This window comes from Xiphophorus maculatus, chromosome 6 (assembly GCF_002775205.1).
Source record: "Xiphophorus maculatus strain JP 163 A chromosome 6, X_maculatus-5.0-male, whole genome shotgun sequence".
Lineage (NCBI taxonomy): Eukaryota > Metazoa > Chordata > Actinopteri > Cyprinodontiformes > Poeciliidae > Xiphophorus > Xiphophorus maculatus.
In genome coordinates, this window is record NC_036448.1 from 12,610,506 (window position 1) to 12,634,378 (window position 23,873).

A 23,873-nucleotide genomic window follows, 5' to 3' on the forward strand; every position below is an offset into this window, starting at 1 on the left:
TTATTTTTTTTGTAAAAGACTTTATTGAACGTACCGGCAACTTGACCTCAAGCTTCAGTTCATTTAAGTTACTTTTAAAAACAAGAATTAGAAAGGCTCAATTTAAGAGCCACTAGCATGTCAAAAACAAATAACTGTACATACATACATTAACACTGAAATAAATAAATCTATGTGTTAGTTTGGCCTCATCTCAGAAAACAATATATTCTAGAATAACAAAAAACTTAAATATGCATTTTTAAGTAAATCTGACTACTACAAGACAATGTTAATGAAAAAAATAATATATAAAAACAATGCATATGCCCCAAATAAATATTAAAAGCACCCGTGCTTCCATCCAGATGTCATTGTGCATATGGTTAGACCAAGACTGACACCTACTGTTAATACACCACAACAGCAGCAGACGAACCGAAGCTCACCACTGAGGAAAAAAAAGGAATGATGGGATGTGCAACCGATATCTGAATACTGTACATCTCGATGCTGAAATATTAAAAAGGTCCTTCATTGCAAGCATGCCACTGCAACACAAAAACACACCGATTCCAAATTAAACCAACTCAGCAGCTAATTTACACATTCTGGGCTGCGGCAATGCGTTGGGATACATTGACGTTAGCGACAACCTCGGATAGTACGACAATATCTGCAGAAACAGATGCGAGGAGCTTGCAACTGACAGAAATATTACATGTTACATCAGTTTTTCTCTACCTCAACAATAGCAGCGTTAGGACAGCTGTTAGGAAACGATATGCAAGAGAAGGAATGTACAAATTCTTTACAGTGAATTCTATAAATGAACGTAGTATTGTTTTTGTTATGGAGACTGAGAAGGCACCATCAGAGACAAAAAAACAAAAACAAAACTCCAACTCGTATCTCGTTAAACCCCAACAATTTCTCGGTGAAAAGGACATGCAGAAGGAAACGTGTGTGTGTGTGTGTGTGCAAAGAGTGAAAACAAGATGACTCGCATGGGTTCAGCAATTTAAAGGAGAACAAACCAATATTTTAACCCTTAGGATGATAAGGAGCATGCAGCATGTGCTTCTGATGTTTATCCATTTGGTTTAGTCGAAAAGAAAGGTTGATTTAGCAGTTTGTGTGAGCACGCAGCAGGGACATGACTATTCATAAAGGAAGAGAAGCATCGTTTTAGTGCACATCTTCTACATCTTGTTTTATATTAGGGGTTGTGTGTCCACAAAGTGACGGTGCGGTCAGCAGACGATGAGAGGAAGGACAGGTCCTGCGTGTGCCAGCGACACTGAATCACCTTGTCGCCGTGCTCTCCCACCACAGTCTGGGGCAGCTGTTTGGTCAGGTCACCTAGAAACACAACACAGAGACGTTCAACTTTGCTTTTTCCACACCAAACCGACAGAATGCATCCGCACCGTTTCCACAGACGTACCTTGAAGGTTGGTGACCATGACCTTTGTGTCATAGGAACCGGTGAGCAGGTAGTGCGCTCCGGGGGAAAATCTGACTGATCGGACATCGCTTGTGTGGGGCCGGTACACCTGGACGATCCGTCCTCCTCTGATGTCATACAGCATGCAGGCGCTGTCTTCCTGTCCTGTTGCTAGGAGACGGCCGCTTGGATCTACCGCTACAGAGGCGACAGGACTGCCTGTTCAGTGAAGAAGACATGAAGTCCAGTTAATACTTTGAATTTTTCTCCAAGAAGCACCAGTTTGCACCAAAATAAACACAGACCTGAGCCGTGGAAAGCAGTTCCCACAACTCTCACACAGCTGGGCACCCTGAGGTCCCAGAAGCGCACCGTCTTATCCTGGGAGCCCGAAGCAATCATCCAGCCTCCCCAGGTGTACAGAGACAAAATGTGACCTGCACAGACCAAATAAAACAATAATCATAGTACCTTTGCTTTATGACTCCACACCTTTGTGTTTAAGGTCATGCAGAGAGGTGCAGAGGTAAATCTCTTGGGGCACCTGTGTGTCCACTGAGCGCGTGCAGCCCTTGCCCTCTCTGGCAGTCGGTAGTGTAGATGTTGCAGTCTCCGGCTCCAGCGCTGATCAGGATGGCTCCTCCACTTTCCGGCCCCTCCATGAAGGCCAGGTCTCTGATGGTGCCATCATGCATGCTAAACTCCAAGTCCGGCCCTGGATAAACAGAAACACACAAATCAAAGTTTGATTTTCACAAAGTTGACTCTATAGCGTAATGTCGGGGAGAGCTCTGACCTGTGGCGTTGCATGTCTCTGCGCTGAACGGCAGGACTTTGACATATTTGTCGTTGGAGCCTGTAGCCAGCAGCTGTCCGCAGTGACTCCAGGCCACGCAGTAGATGGAGCCTTTGTGGTGTTTGTTCCTCTTGAAGCGAACCACCGGCTGCTTCGTTGGACTGGAAACACTACAGAGCAGAGAGCAGCAATGAGCAACATTGGCTTAACTGCTAAAAATTATGAATTTAGATTTTTTTTATTACAGTTTTTTCCTTTTTTTAAAAACTTGTCTGTTTTATTTCATAGTTCAGTTTAAAACTAAAACCATCAACTCAGTTCATTTTATGTCACTCCTACAATAACCTATCAAGATCCATTTCAAAATTACACACAACATTTTAAAATAATATTTCCCCATGTTAAAATTTGAGTCCCAATTCAATTATCTGTACATTGAATAAAACATGAAACAACACAGATGAAGTTGGCTTGTGAGTAAAACGTCATTTCACAGCATTGTGTGCATCTGGAGAGACTTCCAGATCAGCTCCATTTGAAAATGCGGTGTGCTACCTTGAGTTGAGTTTTTCTGGATAGGCGCACACTCGCAGTGTTTTGGAGTTGGATCCCACAGCGTAGAGAGCGCCAGACGGGTGAAAGGCAACGGCTCGGACGGCCTGAGTGTCCTCTAAAGTGTGCACTGGTACAAACAGGTCATTTGGTTTATCACCCTGAAAAAAAACAGCAACATCTCAGTTTGAATAATTAAACACTTTATGGTGTGGGGGATAACAACCCCAATAGCTGTAGATGTCCTGTACGCATTACTATTTCATTTTTGCTGAGAGTGTTTTTAGTGCATCCCCACCTCTTTGCTCCGGGTTAAAGAGCCAGGCGAGTCGCTCGGGTGACCTTTCGGTTTCTGTCCACTGTCAAAAAAACAAACAAACAAAAAAAAAAACACCTCAGAAATACTTTCATTAAACAAAGGCGTGCAAGTGGGAACATTAAAAAAATCCCACCAACCTTGAGAGCACAGGGGACTCATTTGGAGGCGAGACGACCCGGCCCCCTACGCTGCGCTGCGGGGTGCTGCTCACCACCCCTCCCCCGCAGCTCCGGTTCTGCTCCGGGGTCACAGATGGAGGGTTGTTGTTGTCCTCGGAGGCAGGCGTGTTCCCGTTCCCGTTGCACTGCTGGGTCAGAGATTTCACCTCCTCTCCCAGGTTCTCCATTCCCACATTGAGCTCCTCCAGCTTCTGAATGGACCTAAAAGAGCAAAGGCACATCACACCTTGTTCTCACAACATATTTACTTCAGTTTAACTTTTTTGGAAATAAAGGGGGGAGATTTTTTTAATTTTTACTTTTTTGTACAGGCTGACATAGAGGCAGCAGTATCTAGTAAAAACAAGAAATAAGAGGACAAAAAAAAAGGATTTCATTATGCACAGACACCCCTCTGAATAATGTAGAAGTCAACAGGGGCAGGGAGATTTATGGTAGGTGGAGGACTGGGAGGAAGACTAAATCAAACAGTTTTTGTCCTGCTGAAAGAACTTAAAAACAAGTTTATACATTTTTCTTTCTTCTTTTTAAATAATTGTGTTTCTGTAAATCTAATGGAGTCGGATTACCTTCACGTCTTCGCATGTGAAAATATAGTTGTTATTAAGCAGGATTTTAACACTTAAAGTGAGAGTCCCAGGTGGTGCAGAAGCCCGGGGGCAGATGGTGCCGCGCAGCCTGGAGGGGGCTGCACCACGTGAGGGGCGGCCTCGTGGGACCCATTATTCTCAAAACCTTTAACGTGTCAACTTTATGCTTTCTGACAGCTGCGCCTCTTTTGTTCGACAACACCATTCAAAAATTAACACGGCTTCTAACAAGCCGAGTCTGAAGAGCGCCAACGTCTTTCCCTGCTTCTTTACAAACTGTAGACATTACATAACGAATACAAAGTGGAACATAGTTGTGAACAGGAAGGAAAAGGATACAAGAGATTTTTTAAAAATTCTGCAAACAAAAAAAACAAAACTGAAAAGAATTGTTTTTGTTTGTGTTCAGCCCCCCTGAATCAACACTCTGTAGATCCACCATTTGCAGGATTTCATTGCAAACATTACCTGGACATTTCCAGCATATGAAAATGATTTGCTCTACCACGTAATTCTAGTGCAAGTCTGGTTGTGTGTTCATGCTGGAAGGTGAACCTTTAACCCCAGGCTCGTGTTTTTCCCAGCTTCTTACGTTTTTCTTCCAAGATTGTCCTGTTTTTCGTTTTAATTCAAACTAGCTTCCCTATCACTGCTGAAGAAAAACTTCATCCCCACAGCATGATGCTCCCTCCGCCATGTTATCATGGCACAATCCATACCACCAGCTCATTTGCACATACCATTTTTTTTTCCTTTCTTTGTATTTCATTGTCATCAAATGCTATCTGATTTATATAACAAAAATACAAATCAAAATAGTTTAATCGCATCTTGCTAAACCGCTTTGAATTTCATAAAAGATGTGACGATTATGAAAATAAAAGTGCTTTCGTCTGTGATGATTCACCAGGATGCATCTACAGTGTAAATACACTACAGTCCAATCAATGACACAAATACACAATTTTCAACTGAATTATAATTTTCTAATTCAATTATGACAATCATCATTTATTAAGATGATTTGAACGTTGTCCTAGAAAACAGATACTTTTATAGAAAGCAATATTTAAATTAATATGAACAAATACGTTACAAATCTACATTTTGATCATGATAGCAAGATGCTACTACATATGTCATATGAAATATGTAATTCTCAAGTGAAATACAAGAAGTTGAAGGTCCTGCTGTGTCCGTACCTGTTCAGGAACTTCTCGGTGAGGCTGTGCTGCATGTCGCTGGGCGGAGGGTCCTGCTGCACGCCTCCCTCCAGCAGCATCTGCTGGTACATCTGCCTCTGCTGCTGCTTCTGCTCCAGGTGCTGCTGCACACGCAGCCGCTGCCGGTAAAACTCCTCGTACTTCTCAGTCGACTCCCGTAACTGAGGACAGAGCACGACGCACATGAGAAATGTAGTCATTCATTTTCAAAGCATAATTTGTTTGAGGCACAATGAATGGATTTGGTTTGAGCAGGAATGACAGGCCGACTGTTTTAAAGAGATGGAAATAAATTCCTGCTGTTATTTTGTTCAAGGAGACAGAGAACAACTGAGGTTTCCTTTAGAGATTGAACCATTTAACAAACACTTCTGATGTATTTCATTTTATTGATGTTTTAGTCACTGTCTGATATGTCGATTTAATTAAACAGGGATCCAACACAAATTTTACAACCTTCTGGGCGTTTAAGAAGAAACACAATAACCTAGTCTCATTGAATTATCTCACCTAATAATGAAACAACAAAGCTAAGATTAGGTCTACTTTCAAGATCTATGACACACAGATGTGTCAATAAGAGCACAGCTCATGACCTTTGACACCTTGTTGAGGCGCTTATCAAGCTCAAATACATTCACATGCTTTCACACACTCATATTCTCACACAAAGGCCCTTTGTAATTGTAACATCTATAGAAACTCCTCAGACTCCCGTCTCCCAGGAAATAGAAACTTAGTTGATATAATGACGTAAGACATCAGATGACCACCAGGTGCATCCGTAGTATAGTAAACGAATCTTCCCGTTTTTGATCAGATGCTGTATAGACTCGGTCACCTTCACACCTAGTCTGTAAGGGTAAGCGTCTCCTTTTTTAGCGCTAAAAAAGAATAAAATAAGTAAAGTCTGATTACTTGTACTGGCTGATTTTCTGCTCTGTGTGCGGTACATTTTTGATCCATTTTCAACAATTGGTAGCAGAGGATGGTTTTGTGCTGAGACACGAGCAGAGATTGAACAGGCCGTTCCGGCGCAGCCTGACGGAGGCAGTGTTCTGGTGTTGGGCCCAAATATAAGGTGAGGAAAATTTTCCTTAATAAACACCATAGCATTGTTTCTGTTGGACTGTCTAAATTCCAGAAATCAGCAGTGGATGGTGTTGCATTCTTCTTAAACCTCTGAATTCCAGCTATCGATTGCTGTTATATTGTGTGTTGAGTTGTCTGAACTGGTCAACCATTGTTCGATTGTCAGCTGTTGTTCGTACTGCTTTTGATTTGTTTGTCTAAAGGCTTTCGAGTTATTCATAGGAGTAAAGAAATAAAGATTGATTGATTGATAAGGTTAAAGTTACTTAAAAAACAGTTAATAGTCAAAGTAAAAGGTCGATTGGCTCTGTAGTGAGAACTGGTCGTCTCCGACTTTTCCTGGACGCGGGAAAAGGAAAGACTAGGTTTTGTCGGTTCTATCCTTGGGGAGTGCTGCCCCCTAAAAGAACGCGTTAGCCAATCTGTGACTTGCTCAAAAAACACAAAAGTGTTGAGAGGGGTCCACCATAGGAAAAAAGATAAGAGAATAAGATAAAGGATGATCGCGATCTGTTCCTCTACAGAGAAATAAGTGAAGAAAATAAGTGAAAATAAAAAGAGGACATCATAGGAGCTGAAAAGCGTGGATCCATTTCTGTGTATGTGTCAGCTGTGTGTATGTAAACGTCTGCCGCTGAGCAGACTTTGCGTGTTTAAATGTACTCTCCTTCGTTTATGGCAATGTCTTTTAAAACCATGGTAAACATTCGGGAATTATAATCTGTGGGAAGTTTCTTTATTTCATCTGTGGTCTTTGATTTTCTCGCCGCCGCGCGAGAAAAATCTTTCTGCTGTGTGTAATTTCCTCGCCGCTGTGCGAGCAAAAAAAAAAAAGGGAGACAGAGGCTCGCCGCAGTGCGAGGCAGTAAAAAAAGGCAGAAAAGAGGAGAGGTGATCTCTGGGTTTGAATATGGCGCAGGAGGTCGACAGGGAGAAATATGATCCAAAGTGGGGCATCGGGTCATGAATTGCGCTCAGTGAGCAAATAGATGAAGTAATAACTTATCTGGGGGAACATGACGAATTCCAAACGGACGGGGACGGACAAAAAATACAAAATAAATTAAAAGGTCTGGTTGAAATGGGTGGAGGCGATTTGCTAAGCAGACAGCCCCTGGGGAAACATTTGTTGCAGGGAATCAACAATTCTAAAAAACATTTGATAGACACTATGCAAAAAGAAGGAGAAGCAGGAGTTTTCACTAAAAGAAGCTGTAAAACAAACGAGCAGAATGCTGAGAGAGAACTCAGGCAGAGTGAAAAACTTTTGGTTTTCTGGCAGGGACTTTCACATGCATTTGAACACAAAAAACAAAAAGTTGCCACTAGCTCTGAACACACAAACATAAGTACAGACAATTCACTTCCTCCACCATATAGTGGAGACGAAACTCGGCCTTCCCAGGGCATTTATCCCACAGTTAACATTACACAGGGAATTTTAGCAGTCGAGGGGGAGACAGCTACCCCACAAAACGCTCCCGAAGTCCACACTGGGACTGAAACCCCGAACTGGACTATATTAGATCAGACCCCGTCCACACCAAATCCCACGGCTTGGTCTCAGTTAAATGACACCTTTGTCAGATCTGCTCAGAGGTTGCAGAACCTGTGTGACAGAGCAGAACAGATGGAGAGAGGAGAGATAAAATCTAACTCAGCCAAAAACGTTCAAATTAAAATGCATGCAAATGGAACGTGGGTTTCAGAGGAGAACCTTACAGATAAAACTGATGAACTGAGAGAGGTCTATCACATCTCGTGCCCTCTAGAGAGCATGCGTGGCTTAGGCCTTCACACAGCAGAAGGACAGCACGCCCTGGTTGGGAGCAACACAGGGGCTTATCCTCTTTTGAAAAACAGTACTGGGGTCAGAAATATGTTCCCTTTCCTCTAGGTGACAGGGATGCAATAGTCGATAAACTGCCCAGCATTACAGCTGGCGGGAGTCTTTGGTTGGCAGAGTTAGACCTGCTGACCTCTGGAATGACTCTAGCACTGGGAGATTTCAGAGCAATAATGACCAGAGCTATGTCTGGCATGGTTATGAGAGACATAGAACACGCAGCAGGGACCCAAAATGTAAGTAATTCTACTCCAGCACATCAATTCATCACACCTTTGGCACGGGAAATAAAAAGGCAGTTTCCACTGGCCACAATCACTCCCATCACCAGGTTTGAATGGGATTACAGCATGGATCCTAAAGAATACATAAATAAAGCTGCAGAAACCTGGCTCGGACAAACTACAATTAATCCAAAAGGCCCACACTCAAACTTAACTGAAATGTTTAGAGAGGCAATCTTGAAAGGTGTTCCTGAACAGGTTGTACAATCTATGAGAAATAATCCAGATTTAACAAGGTGCGAGTACGTTAGATGGGAGAGGCATCTGCTTCATCACTTATTAAAGGCACAAGATGAGTTGAAGAAAAAGCAGTCTGACACAAAGGATTTAGAAATTCAGCTGTTGAAGCTCCAATTGCAGGAAGCAAAACAAAAATTGAATAAGAAGACAGATAAAAAAGAACATGTGATGGTTATTGCAACTTCCTGGCCAAACACTAATCAGACTGGGGGAGGACTGGTTCCTCTTCCTGTTTTTTTCTGTTTCATATCCTCAAAACAGGTACAGAGCGTTTCCTCGTGGACGGGGAAGGCGTTTGGCCGGTCACGAGGGCGGTGCTCCGTGGAGGGGTCGTGGGGCGCGGATCGGGGGACCACAGGAGGACATATGCTACCGATGTGGATGTGTTGGACACTGGGCAAAACATTGCTGGGCCATACCAAATCACGGGGAACCAGGTATGATCCCCCACAATCCCAATGTTATACCTGGACAGTCTTTTCAGGGGAATAACGAGCCCACACAGAACATCTAGTGACACGCCCCTAGAGACCCACGGCCCAGCATGGGAACTGCAGACCCCATGCTGTCAGCAACACTGGAGGGGAGAGAAACACACTTCCTGGTGGACACAGGTGCTACACACAGCACATTGAACTTTGTTTCTCCCCTCAGTTTGACATCACAAACTGTATCTTTAACTGGGTTCTCAAGGACAGAACAAAGTCTGCCTTTCACTAAGCCTCTGACCTTCACACTGGGCAATCAGCACCTGCAACATTCTTTTGTCAGCTCGAGCTCTCCCACAACTCCCGTCAATTTGCTAGGAAGAGACTTACTGATAAAACTGGGAGCAACAATTATGTGCTCTGTGAATGGATTAATTGTTTCATTTCCCGATGGCACGTCCCTCCCTTGTGCAAACTTTCACACGGATGGACAATTTCTCATGCAGCCAGTTGTTTCTGAGTATGCAGACATATATTGGGGCCTTTTAACGAACTTACCCTCCAGCTATCTAATGTCAACGTTTGTGGACTGGAAACCTTGGCTCCTGTGTCTGTGCTCCTACGTCTCTCCTCCGGATTCCCCCCCCACGTGACCCTGTTCTACGACAGAGACGTCTCTGAATGGTACCAGGAACCTTTCCTTTCCACTTTGGAGGAAACAACCTGGGAGGTAAAATCTCAGATATTCATGTAGCTCCAGTTGGTGTAGCTGCTGCTGTCTCTTTCACAGAAACACAGTCAGAATGTTATCAAATATCTGATGAAGCTGTGCCTCACATCTCTCTCTGTTTGCACCCTGAGCACCAAGCAAAAGAATTGGGCCCAATGATGAAACGCTCCCTGGCAGCCACAGATTGGATTGCGACAGCAGTGCCAGGTTTGTCTTTCTCCCCTTCTCTTGACACATATAAGATCAGCTTTTCAGGGTCTGAAACAGTAGAGCTACATCATGAACAGGTGTCCAGACATCACGGTAGGGAAAAATCAGACCACCCTTCAGCAGAACATATGATAACATCTATGCCTGCATCTCTCTGGGCGGAAACGCCTACAGATGTGGGGCTTGCTTCCTGTTCTCCTATTTCATTTCAGGTGGACTCTGAGAGACCCCTCTGGATTCCTCAGTATCCACACAAACCCGCAGCTGAACAGGGCATCGCAGAGACAATAACAGGACTGATTGAGGCTGGAGTGCTGGAACCCTCAAAGTCTGACTGGAACACACCCATTTTGCCAGTGCAGAAAAAAGGTACTGCCAAATACAGAATGGCTCATGACCTGAGAGCAGTAAATGCAGTTCTGAAAACAAAAACGGTGGCAGTTCCTAATCCATATGTCTCCATTGCTGCTTTGACTCCTAGCCAGCAGTGGTATAGCTGTATTGATCTGGCAAATGCATTTTTCTGTGTCCCACTAGCTGAAAGCTGCAGGGACTACTTTTCATTCACTTTCAGGGGAGAACAGTGGCGTTACACCAGGCTGCCACAAGGTTTCGCCCTGTCTCCAGGGCTGTTTAACCAGGTTCTGAAGGATGTTTTGCAGGACTGTCCTCTCCCTCCACAAACGACCCTCATCCAATATGTGGACGACCTTTTGCTGGCTGCCCCCACCGCGGAGACCTGCGTTAAAGCGACCTCCCTGGTTTTGCAGCACCTACATCAGGCGGGTTTCAAGGTTAGTAAAAATAAATTGCAGATTGCAAGAAAACAGGTTTCTTTTCTGGGCAGGATAATTTCTGCAGGCACAACTAGCATGTCTCCTTCCCACAAGCAGTCCATTCTGCAACATCCTAAACCCTCTAAAGTTAAAGACATGCTCTCTTTTCTGGGGTTAACTGGCTACAGCAGGAGCTACATTCCCTCTTACACTGACCTGACTCAGTCTCTTCGAGCCTTGGTTAAAGAACAAGGCATGAGAAATCTGAATAATCTCCTCTTTTGGACAACTGAGGCAGAACAAGCTTTTATAGCTGTAAAACAACACATGTCGTCCGCTGCAGAGCTCTCCATGCCAGACTACACTTTGCCGTTCTTTCTGGATGTTTCTGTTACAAAACTGGCCGTTAACAGAGTTTTGTATCAGAAAAAAGGGGGTGAGAGACGAATCATGATGTATTTATCTGCAATTTTGGACAAAATGGAACAGAGACATCATCCCTGCACACAGCATGCTGCTGGTGTAGCCAAATTGATACAAAAAACTGCACACATAGTCATGGGACATTCACTGTTGGTGTTAACGTCACACAGTGTAGTGGCATTGTCCTGGAAGCTCCTAACATTTCATTCACACACGAAGGCGTGAACATGGCAGACTGTTTTTCAGAAGGAGAACCACACGTGTGTGCAGAACTTGTGGCAAAGTCAGAAAAGGTAAGACCAGACCTGGAAGCAACTCCCTTGATTGGACCAGAGGTGAGACAGTTCTTCACAGATGGTTGTTGTTACAGACACCAAACACAAGAACTAAGAGCTGGTTTTGCAGTAGTAGAAAGCACAAAAGCAGGCTTTCTCACAAGAAAAGCAGAAAGACTGGAAGGAACAGCGTCTGCGCAGAGGGCAGAAATAAAAGCAGTGATCGAAGCGTTAAAGCTTGCCCAAGGATCACAGGTAAATGTGTACACAGCTTATGTTGCAGGAACAGTGCATTTGGAACTTTGCCAGTGGATGAGGGGCGGATTTCTGACCACCAGCAGCCGAACCATAAAACATGAGGCGGAGGTAAAAAAAAAAAAAAAAAAAAAAAAAAAAAAAAAACTTGCGGAAGCATTGCTATTGCCAAAAACAGTAGCTGTAATCAAATGCAAAGGTCATGACTTATCAGACACAATGATTGCAAAAGGTAATCAAGCAGCGGGCACAGCAGCTAAAGTAGCTGCGGGGTACACCAATTTGGCCATGGTGTGTTCCTCGGAGGAGGAATTACATGACAAACTCACACTGGAGGAGGGGGTAAGATGCCAAAAGGGGGTGCCACTTGAAGAGAAAAACATGTGAAAACACAGAGGGGCCACTGAAACAAATGGATGCTGGAGGGGCCCAGACGGCAGGTTAATTCTGCCCCCTGGGAAAAAACAAGAGCTGCTTCTTGAAGCTCACGGGGTTGGACATGTGGGAACTAAACAGATGATGTATAATCTTAAAGACTGGTGGCAACCCCAAATGATTAACATGGTGAAACAGTTTGTAAATAATTGTGAAATGTGTGGACAGGTTAACCCTAAGAAAACTTTGAAGCCACATCAGGGACGGTTTCCTCCACTCACAGCCCAGGGAAAGAGGTTGTGTTGGATTTCACTGACATGATAAACACGGTGCAAGGCACAAGATATTTGTTGGTTTGTGTTGATGCTTTCACAGGATGGCCTGAAGCGTGGCCAGCAGCGAGAGAAGACAGTAAAACGGTCATAAAATGTCTGATCAACCATTACATCCCCAGGCACGGTTTTCCAGAAAAAAATCAGATCAGACAATGGAATACATTTCAGAAACAAGGACCTGCAAACAGTGGAAGCTCATCTTGGTTTGAAACACAAGTTCGGTATGGTTTATCACCCGGAATCCTAAGGCAAAGCAGAACGAATGAATCAAAATTTAAAAACAAAATTGGCTAAAGTTTGTGCACAAACTAAATTAACAGTGACCAAGGCGCTAGAAGGACTTAGGGCCCTTAGTAAAACGATGCATGAGCACTCTGGAGTTTCAAACCCCTTGGATAAGTGGTTCACTGATCTGTTTGGAAAATATAAAGAAATCATCATCTCTTTGCTCCTTTCTGTGACAACTTTCCTTGCCCTCCTGATCACCTGTGGTTGCTGCTGTGTCCCCTGTCTGAGGTCATTGGCGGTGCGGTGCATCACCTCAACCATAGAGAAAGGCAGCAGGAGTGATGGAAATCCACCTGCCTATCAGATGTTTTCCCGGAGACGCGAAAGAACCGTGAAATTCCAGATTGCCAGAGTTTAAGGGCAGTAATAGTATCCAGTGACAAAAGAAAATTTTCCTTCACTTCAATGTTCTCTATATAATCCATTGATTTCGCTTTTGTTGTGTTTTTTCTTGCAGAATGAAGTCCAATCCTTTCTGGGTGTGCCGGGGTGTGAGACTGTGGGCGCATTCCACGATTGTTGGACCAAGTTACAGCCGAAATCCCACACTGAAGCCTTCCAGGCAATGTCGGGGTTTCCCAGCGACCGCGCCGGCTCTACATCTGGACACACGCAGAAACTGATTTGACGTTGATAGGTCTCGCTATAGAGAGGCTGCAGTGATTTGATTTCATTACAATGATTAAAGTTTGATCAGAAAACATTTTTACTTACTTTTAATCCTAGTTTAATCATGCCAGTGTATTTTGAGTGTACTGCCTCTAATCCTGATTTACTTTATTGATTTGATGTTTTACGAATGTGTTCATTGATCTGTGCCTTTCAATACTCAGAATTCTAAGCTTTTCTTATCATTTCATTCCGTTTAACTTTGCATCCTTTTCGTAGTTCATTTACTTTTACATATTACGTAGAAATCTCACCTTTTAGTCTTCTAACAATGTGTTCATTTTTGCATACTACCTAACATTTCACTGCCTTTACAAATAATTTTAACCTAACACTTCACTATAAGTTCCACACACTATCCTAACATTTTGTTCACTTAGCACTTTTGTAGAACTTAACAACTTCGTAGCTGTGACTTTTCACCTTGTTTTTAAATACTAACAATAAAACAAAAAAATATATACAAAACCTAACACAAAATTTTAGACTTTGCTCTTTTGAGTTCATTACCCTCCTGTGGCATGGCGTTGACCTGAGTTAACTACAGAATGAATATAATGAGAAATCAGACATATGAAGTAATAATGACAACATTTGGTTTCAAACAGTGCAATGATATTCTGCGTGTGTGATTACAGACAAATAATAAAATAATAACAAAAATGATTAAGACAAAACTCACAAGACTACGGATAACATTTTATTGAAAATAAATATAATATATAAAACAACAGAAACAGCTGACATAGTCATGCCATGGGTGGTTGACTAACATTTCCCTAAACCCTAACACCCTTCAAAATTTTGTTTCTATTTGTGCATTTCTCCAGATTGTAAGGGGGACATTGTGATTTTTTCCACCGCCTGGGAGGCCAGGGGTGCCCTGTCCGTTTTTACCCCCAAAATATGTGATGAAATGAAATGAAAAACATTGGTGGAGGATGCGGGAGGACGAAGCCTCAGGGGGAAGTTTTCCGGAAGGGACAGTGTCTACTCGAGGATGTACAGCCCCCCTCTTTTATTCTTTTCGTTATTTTCCATTTTTCTTGTTTTGTGTGGTCTCGTTGAGACCAAAAGGGGGAGCTGTTGAGGCGCTTATCAAGCTCAAATACATTCACATGCTTTCACACACTCATATTCTCACACAAAGGCCCTTTGTAATTGTAACATCTATAGAAACTCCTCAGACTCCCGTCTCCCAGGAAATAGAAACTTAGTTGATATAATGACGTAAGACATCAGATGACCACCAGGTGCATCCGTAGTATAGTAAACGAATCTTCCCGTTTTTGATCAGATGCTGTATAGACTCGGTCACCTTCACACCTAGTCTGTAAGGGTAAGCGTCTCCTTTTTTAGCGCTAAAAAAGAATAAAATAAGTAAAGTCTGATTACTTGTACTGGCTGATTTTCTGCTCTGTGTGCGGTACATTTTTGATCCATTTTCAACAACCTGTATTCTGTTTGTAAAAAAAATGAAGTTGTGACATTGATATTAAGGAATCGATAAATCACTGTAAAAACTTATTGAGAGGCTTACATTTTTAGTATTCTACATAGTCTAAAAAAACATTTTTCTGAATTCTATTTTCTTACTTTTTGTTTTTTTATTTATTTCCTTTTTTGTCCAGACAAGAAAAATGACTAAAGCAAGTTTCATACTTTCCCACACATCCCACATTTAAAGAAAAACTAGAGCATTTTCGAGTCTCAATCTGGACCTCTCAAAGGCTGCTTTGTGAACTCTTCACCTCTCCTGTCAGCTCAGGTATAAAGGGGAGGGAAGAGGGTGATACAGAGAGCTGAGGACAGGTCACTTCCCCGCTCTGTCGTCTGCTTCCTGCCCTGCTGAGCCGATGGGAACAGATTGGCTGAATGTTTGGGGAGAGGCCAGAGCCTGGCTTCGTGCCAGACAAGGGAAAGAGGCACAGAGGAAAACAAGAAGGAGAAAGCTGGGATATGAAAGAGATCTCAGAGGCTCGTACTGAGGGCTCTGCCTCCGGTCTTCGTGTGAATCTTTGTTTGACACTGACAATTAAGTTTTAGTTTTATATAAACTTACAATAAATGACTTAACTGAAGATAAAGGGAAACACAAAGGGGCCCACAATAGGTACATTGAAGCAAACAAACACAACTCCCCATTTAAAGCAAACACAAGGGCATTGATGACCCATTTATGTAGCTCAGCCACTGAGTCACTGATCCCTAATGACATGAAGCCTCATTAAGCTGATTATTTATCAGCTAAACAGGTTGAAACACTTTGTAGATTTTTCATCAAAGTCTAAAATATGACATCTTTGAGACACAGATAAGTTACTACCAGTTCTTTTTTTTGTTTTGGTCAGTTTTCACACAGTTTCAAAGCAAATAGAGGCACCCTCATTATGCAGGATGAACTTCCCTCTTCATTAGTGACACTAACGTTGATCGATTCAGATTAATCAAAACCGACACCGTTACTGCAGGCAGAACTCATCCATTGAATAAATAAAAACAACTGCAGAGACATTATTAGGCAGCACTCCATCAGGACAAACATTCACCTCATTCCTGTCAGCAGATTCAGCCGTCGGTGCGTCCTCGCCTGGAGCTGAGGCGGGCCGCGCGTTCTGAGCTGCACCAGAGCTCAACATCTTATCTACGGGTGTGTCGGTTCTGGATCTGCACATGCAAAAAGACCGCAGCATTAGAACATCGGCTAAAACCTGGAATCACCGATTTAGTAAATCCCAAATAATCACAACAAAAATGCTATTTTTCCTGACAGATATTTGTAGAGATTGATGGATCAAGCAGCAAAATATTTAGCAAATTTAGAGACCTAGCTATCTATGTTGTCACAGCAAACAGCTTGAACTAAAATAAGTATTCAATAAATATCATGCATTTTAGCTGGATATGGTAATAATAGATTTTAGTGATGCTTGTTTAATGCAGCATGAAAATGGTTGAGAAGTGAGAGAGGTGGTGGGGAGTAAAGTCATTAAGAAACTGCATGTCATCTGTTTGCCATGATCCCAGAAAAGAAAGACATTAACACTGTTGAGATAAATATTTTTTAGATTTATCACAAATCCTATCACTATGGCAACACTTGCCAACATTATCACATATTTTTACACTTTCATGAAACCCTGGTTTTGTATAGATCTTCAGTTTTCTGACACTATAGCCTATGAATACTGAATTTAGCCTATTCTGATTTAGCTTTAGGAAGTATAAATATTATTGTTAGTTTCCTTTTGGTTCCTAATAAAGAAATCATCTAAACGTTGAAGAACACAGATTTCCCCATGCAGAAAAACAACAAGCCTTTAACAACTCTTAGCATAGGAGTATTGTTATTCTAATGCAGAGTCAATGCATTTAAAGTATATTTTATATGTCCAGGTTTATTGTTTCATCTTTCACAGAAGCTGCAAACAGATTTTCTGCTTCCTCTGATTTCCTTTTCAAACGTCAATCTCTTGCTGACAAGATCTTACTTAAAGTCTTCTTGATTTAATAACTTCCATACTGAAGAGTGTTGGTGTTAGTCCAATCAATTATTTTCTAGCTACGGTGTGTTCACTGGCTGGAAAAAGATTGGATTTTTTGTTTCCGACGGGCACATCACGCATCACGGCCGTTCTGGCCTAAAATCGTCAGATTCTGATAATCGGATTTCTTACGTTTCAGGGGATTCCTCGAAGATGCTGTGGCAGTCGGAGCTTTCCATCATCAGACTCCGGCTCAGGTTCTGTCCTCCTGCTCCTGGATAGTGGAAGTTTGCAAAGGAGTGAGACATGGGAGAGACCCCTTTTCCTGGCGCAATCTCCCCGCCACTCGCCCTCTTATCTTGGCCCGACAAGCCGTAGGACAACCCATCCAGAGCTGGGTTCAAAGACCGGGTCATGTAGGTGTCTGCGGACTGAGGGCGCCGAAGCGGAGAGGAAGGGTACGGGGAGAGTTTGCTGATGAGCGGGGTGAGCAGGTCGGCATAGCCGGTCTTAGCTGGCTTGACCAAGCGGTCGACATGGATGTTGAGCTGCTTCTGTTCAAAGGCGCAGGTGAAAACACTGTGGGAGAGGTTCTGCATCCAGGAGAGCAGCGACAGGTCCAGATCGTCGCAGCCGTTACCGCACAGCATGTCGACACCCAGAAGGACCTCGCTCTCCGTTATCTCCTCGCCTGTTGCCTTGCTCTGCACACACACAAAAAAAGCCCGAATGTTAATCATTGTAAACAGAATTATGCCAACAACCCAGTCCAGCATACATTTTCAGTAGTTCCCACCTGGCAGAACTCCACACAGCATTCATACAGGACTCCTTTGAGAAGCAGCTGAAAGAGGCGATCCCCGCTGGCCTTAAAGCCAGCTTCACTCAGCTTCCTGTCTGCGGGAATAAACTCGGCCACCATGTTGCAGGCCTCCTCAAAGCACTGCACTCTGGCTGTACTGGGATTCCAGTCCTGAGGGAGGAAAAAATAATTAAAGTTACAAGCTATTGGACTGTTATTTTAGCCCAAAGAAACAAGTTCACAGGTCATTTATTCCCAATACACAACAAACAAGTATGCAGTTAAAACATAAAATCTAGATGTACCTGTAACGTTTTTTAAGTCTTAATCTGTAAAAATATGGGTCTCCTCCCACCAGCCCTACTAATTCCTCTTTAACTGAACTCTAGTTCATTTTCCCAGAAAGTTCAGTTCATTTGGGGAGGAGCGAATGAGCAGCTGAACCCTGATGTGGACCATAAGAGCAAAATCTGGTCTGCCTAAAAACCTAGGTCTCAGTTCGGTTCAAGTGAACTCTGATGTAGTATGAATGCAAATGTGAATGCAGAGTGGACCGGAGTGTGCTCCAAAAGCAGGAAACGAACTATACTGCAAGGCATTCTGGGTGAAAACAAGCAAAACAAAAGCATGAGTCTTCCTGTAGTGGTTTTTTCACTTGCTGCAGTGAAAAAACCAAAAGACCGGTTTTTGGCAGTTTTTTTGCCAAACAAAATGAAATGAGAAATCCTACGACCACTAAAATCATTACTCATGTTGCAATTTTGGACCCAAATCAAACCGAGTCTACTGGACCATCAGAGGTGAAAACAGCCTAGGAGTCTCACCTTGAACTCAGCGTGGTTTGTGAGGCGAGGCAGCGTCAGCAGCAGACACAGTTTGCTGTAGTCATCTTTGGATGGGCAGAACTCTTCCAGAGCGTGGAGGCACTTCACCGCTTCCTGCATGGTGAACTCCAGCTAGCAACATAAAACACACGCTACTCAGCACCAAGACCAAAACAATAAACACATGACACCACAGGTCTTGGTATCACTTTAGATTTAAATTTGATGACAAAAGCTGAATTTTGGGAGCTGTCAGAAGTTTTGTTGCAAATATTTATCCCTGTAACAACTGAGTGAAAAACTTGCAAACCGTTAGTAAATGGAAACTTGTAGGTTTTTATTTTGTAGTTGAATCAAAATATTTCACTTTTGATATTTGGAGGATTTTGTTATAAATGTACTAAATTGTATTTTTTTCTATAAGAGATTATACAACAGCAATAAAAGATTATTTTACACATCCTTACCAGCAGTGCCAGTAAGTGTGGAAGGTTCTTTAAATTGTAATCTGGCTCCAGATTTGGACTTACATGTTGTGGCTCGTCTTCAGCAGACATGGCATTATTCACACACAGGGCCTCCAGAAACTTCTGCTTCAGGATGATGTAACGAAACCTGAGGAGAACGTTTCTGTATTTTATATTCACATGATAAAGGTGCATAATAACTGTACACAGCTTCATCAAACCCAACCCAAAATATAAAAAATTGACAAACTGGAGACATTAAAAACCCGATTGGCTCACCTTTTCCTGTCAAACTTGTCCATGCACTCAAGAGGCTGAATGAACTGCAGGACCTCATCCCACTGGCCATCAAGGATCAGCTGCCTGAAACAAAACCAAACAGTTTCCCCATTTTTAGCTCTGATGTGGAAAGAAAATCTGCAGAAAATAACTTTTGGGTTAGGGTCATTCATCTCTATAAACTAATATTTCTTAAGGAAAGTTTTAAAAAGACCAAAGTAAATTAAAGAGAGAGAAACTATTCACACTAGAAGAAAATTTCTCAAAAATGTATTCAACAGTAAGACAAGTTGGCTTCAATTAAGACCCGATGTCCAATTTGATTCAGGTCTCCAGTGCGACATAGTGCTGAATGTAGCAGATAGAGTCAGAAACGTTGGACACACATAATCGGTGTGCAGCTGATTTACCTGAGGAACAACATGTCGTCTGAGTAGAGTCCATTGATGACGCCGCTCTCCTTTTCCAGAGCGAGCATGCTGATGTGCAGCTTCTTGGAGTGGAGGAAGTCCAGTATCACCTTGATGATCTCCACCTCCTTCACATTTATAGTTTCTTCAGCCGTCATGGTGATCAAGCTGGAGGGACAGGAGCAGGGAAGCTAAACACAAAAGACCAGGGAAGCAACCAACATCACAGCTGTCTTGTATTATATATATATATATATATATATATATATATATATGTATATATAAATTTTTTAGAAGTTTAAGAAGTTAGGCAAAACAAAAGCCTGAGCCATCTGCAGCAGACTGGGGGAAAACAAGATATGAAAAGAAAAGGGGCTCATTAAAACTGCATTTTATTCATTAACTTTTATCAAGACAACCATCTGTTTTCTGCCACTTTAGCTCTCTGCTGAGAACATCTTATAAATTAAGCATCATGATATAAAGCGGACCTAAATACTATCACACGTCACTGTAAATTTAAATAGATGTACAGTAGTTATTAAATTTTAAAAAGTGACTAAATGTGCAGTAAAGCCAGCTAGTTTTTTAGGTGTTATCTCCATTTTAGGAGCAATGGCCTCGTCATGGCAGCAGCTTACAGTAAACAACATAAACCATTTAACAAAAAAGGACAAAAAAAAGAAAATACCTTGATAAATGAGTAAATAAAATCAAATTTGCAAGCAAATCTGATCAGAATCATTGTAAAAAACAACATGTTTTTATCTGGTGGCACAATACTGTGAAAAATCAGTAGGCTCACATACAAATAAAGATAATTATAGTAAATACAAAATGTAGTTTTGAATTTAAAAAAATATAAAAATCAGACATTAAGGGGAGATAAAAGGATCCAAACTAACCAGGCCCTACAAAACAATTGCTCTAGATCAGCGCATGATGAGTTGCTTTTTGAGATCTGTTAGCCTACTTCCTGTTTTCAGACGGGTTCTACTCAAATAATTTCTAGATTCTGCAGGTCAAGCAGTAATCACGCCTGGATTACTGGTTGGCTATGTGAGCAAAACTAAACCAAAAAATGATTTAATGATTTAACAAGCAGGTAAATTAAATTTTCATACAGAGCCAGTTTGGGTTGAATGGCTAATTGTCCTTGAATAAATCATCATTATCATGTATTAGGATCAAATTGTTGTATTAATTTGCGTTACATTTGTTTTATACATAGATTTGTTTGATGATCTGAAACATGCAAGATGGATGAAAATGCAAAAACAAAAGAAATATGGAAGGACAAAATACTTTTTCACAGCATAATACCTCATAAAAATAAAAAAATGTGTAAACTGTTGTCTTTTGTTACTCAATCCAGAAAAAGTAAAATGTGTTTCATTGAGATTCTAAACCCAGAACTGACAAGATGGTGGCTCCTGACGTACAAATCAATATGTATGTCTAGCACACATCTAACCATCTCTAGATTTAAAACAACCACACAATCTGTTATTTACAACAAGTTTTTTTCTGTTCAGCTTGTTATTTACATATTAATTTGAAATTTTTTTGTGGAAGTATGATGGGTTTTAACCACGCTGATTATTACTTCATAGACCACTGTATCTTTATGCAGCCATAAATTAAACTAAACAAAATAAATACTGCCACACTGAACTTTAACCACAGCAAAATGTAAAATCCCAATAAAAATATTTGCATTTAGACACAGTTTATTCTTTAAATGCCCACAGAGATCAGGATCATTTCATCTTATGAGTGCTGTTTCTCCATTTGGAAAACAGAGGCTGTAATTATGTACTGTGACCATGCTTCATTTGTAACAAGATGATCTAATTTTAGTTACTGTGTTTTTACAGTTTACTCATTAATTTTTAAACAGTGACCGCAAATCAAAAAATGAGCCTACATGCCTAGATTTGGCACAATTACAAGACGAACTGAGGAAATCATGCTGATTAGTGTTCATTGTTGCTTTTAAACTCAAAGATCGAGATAAAAGATAGTTGAGTCAAGCAGAACAATAGCTGTGACACATGTTGAATAGCTTGAATGAGAGTCAAAATCCGTATTTAGAGTACCTTGGGACGGGATTCACATCCTTTCAGCTTTCCAGCTTGTCACATTAAAACCTACATGCATTTTATTGGGACTTAATGTCAAAAACAACACCAAGTAATGCATAATTATGAGGAGAAAGGAAACTGACATTATGTGATGGCTGATCATAGTTAATGGAAAGATGGATGGGATCAAAAACTTGTTAGACGCTCCATGTCACTGCCAACCAGGTCGAAGTTCACCCCCTCCCAGGTTTAAATCAAAGCATATCCATGTGTTAGAATGGTCCAGTCAAAGTCCTGGCCTACAATTAGGGGCAGGTTGATTTCCTTCATTTTGAGAGATTGCCTGATGCTTACATATGTGAAACCAAGCTTACCTACCTCTTTATATTAAGAACACTACCACATGTGAAGTTGAAACAAGTTAGTATTATTTCACAAGTACCGTACTGTCCAATGTTTTTCTATGAAATCAGATTGGAACATTGAACTTGTATTCTGACCTTATAACACCTGACAGTTATGGAAAAAAACCACAAACAAAAACAAAAAAAAGGCTTCTTAAAAAGCAGGTCATGCCTTTTAAAGATTAGTGATTGGCCAGAAAACTGCAATCATTCCTCGACAAATAATTGAAAATCAGTGGCAACATCTCTACTCCGGTATTAAAAAACAAAAAATGGGTTCATGTTTCACTCTTGATATGTGCAAAGCTTGCAGAGGTCAAAAGACTTAAAAGGCATAACTCCACCAAAACGTGGAAGTATTACATTTTTATTTGACTCACCCAACATAAAAAAAAGAAAATTTAAACGTGTAGTGGAAGCCCTTCTCCAAAGCCCTGAGTGAAATAAAAAAACAAAATTGACATGACTGAATCTGTGCTCTCATCAGAGGTTATCCAACCTGCATCAAACAACAGCACAGCTTTATTTCCAGGTGCTCTGGACAGCTAAGCAGGTTGTCCTGATTTGTGATTCAGGTAAATTAGCTGTATGGAAATGAACTGGCACTCGTGTTGGTGCCATTTGCCTTCATGGGCTCACCATCCTGGACTGATAGAGAGTGTTGGACTTAAATGTTGTTTATTCTGGATGTAAACCAAGATACTTGTTGCCACATACAATTTTAAGGAGTCAAACCATAAAAATCTCTATAACAGAGCATAAAATTATGCAAAACCCATGTTGTTTTCATAAAAAGGAACAATGTGTGTGAGCTGTCATTAAAGAACAAGCCCCTGTTAGAAAGCCTGGACCCAATGAAACAAGAGCCAACAGTACTGCTAAGCTAGCCAATGGTTAGCCAATAACAAGCATTAAGCCACAGAGTCAAACAGCATAAGAAGCTTAAGTTGCTTGTTAACTCTGTATGGGCCCTGAATTTAGCCGCAGGATTAGAGCAGAACCATCAAATGGCTAGTTACTGTCAGGGCTCATACAAAGCTGACTAATTTAACCAGCGGTAGGAGGGGAGCTAGCCAGGGCCGAGGAGGGGAGAGGCATCATCCGCTAGTTAGCTGGACGGGCGGGCTGACAGCTCCAAGCACCAGTAACGCGAAAAACAACAACACTCACCTGCGTCTAAAAGTACATGGAATAAAAACGCCGGTGTGTTTCCCCGCTGTTCACAGGCGGTGTCACGGTGACCCCGTCACCAGTTCTCGTGTTGCTCCTCCGTGTCTGTATCCCCTCCTCTAGCTGGATGTTTCTCCGCCGCTGCGCTCACTGACTGCGGTCTCTGGAGCCGCCCTGCCCAGCCCGCTGCCTGCCTTCTGCTGCCTGCAGAGCACCGCCTCCATCCATCCTCCGCACATACCAACTTCATGCACAATTATGGGGTGTTCCTGTGAGCAGGGAGAGGAATGAACATCCATGAGGTTTATATGTAACAATACATGGTATGTGTCTGATAAACAGTGGCCTGGACAAGGGGTGCAGCTGATGAAAATCCAACAGACCTAATTTCAAGGTTAAATCTGCATGTAGACTCGGAGCCAGCCTAAGGTATAAGCAAACTAAGCCACATCTAAGGGGCCCCAGACTGTCATGGCTCTCCCAAACAGGCTTGAGTTTAAACAGACCATCTAAAATGTTTATTTTTGATAGAAAATGGTTTGACCAAATCAAGCTATCAATTTTTGGTGGTTTAGGCAATGATAAATTAAAATGTTTTAACATTTAAAGGAACTTTTTTAAAAAAGTGTAAAAAATA

At 41.8% G+C, this 23,873-nt stretch overlaps 1 protein-coding gene across 2 annotated transcripts; it reads right to left on the reverse strand.

Annotated features, from left to right (window-relative positions):
- wdr47 (WD repeat domain 47) lies at nt 1-23,437 on the reverse strand. Of its 2 annotated transcripts, none has more exons than XM_005812490.2 (17): nt 23,237-23,437; nt 19,579-19,746; nt 19,169-19,252; nt 18,953-19,037; nt 18,423-18,554; nt 17,593-17,769; nt 16,989-17,500; nt 15,861-15,978; nt 5,065-5,246; nt 3,231-3,473; nt 3,073-3,133; nt 2,778-2,935; nt 2,223-2,392; nt 1,971-2,141; nt 1,732-1,863; nt 1,427-1,645; nt 1-1,341 (listed from the first exon to the last, which is right to left on the reverse strand). In XM_005812490.2, exons 2-17 carry the CDS (start codon nt 19,734-19,736, stop codon nt 1,199-1,201), a joined length of 2,745 nt encoding a protein of 914 aa, XP_005812547.1. In that variant the 5' UTR covers nt 19,737-19,746; nt 23,237-23,437; the 3' UTR covers nt 1-1,198. The 2 variants fall into 2 exon arrangements, with proteins under 2 accessions (XP_005812547.1, XP_014329377.1); XM_014473891.2 differs by having other exon boundaries at nt 19,579-19,769.
- Between the last annotated feature and the right edge of the window lie 436 nt (nt 23,438-23,873).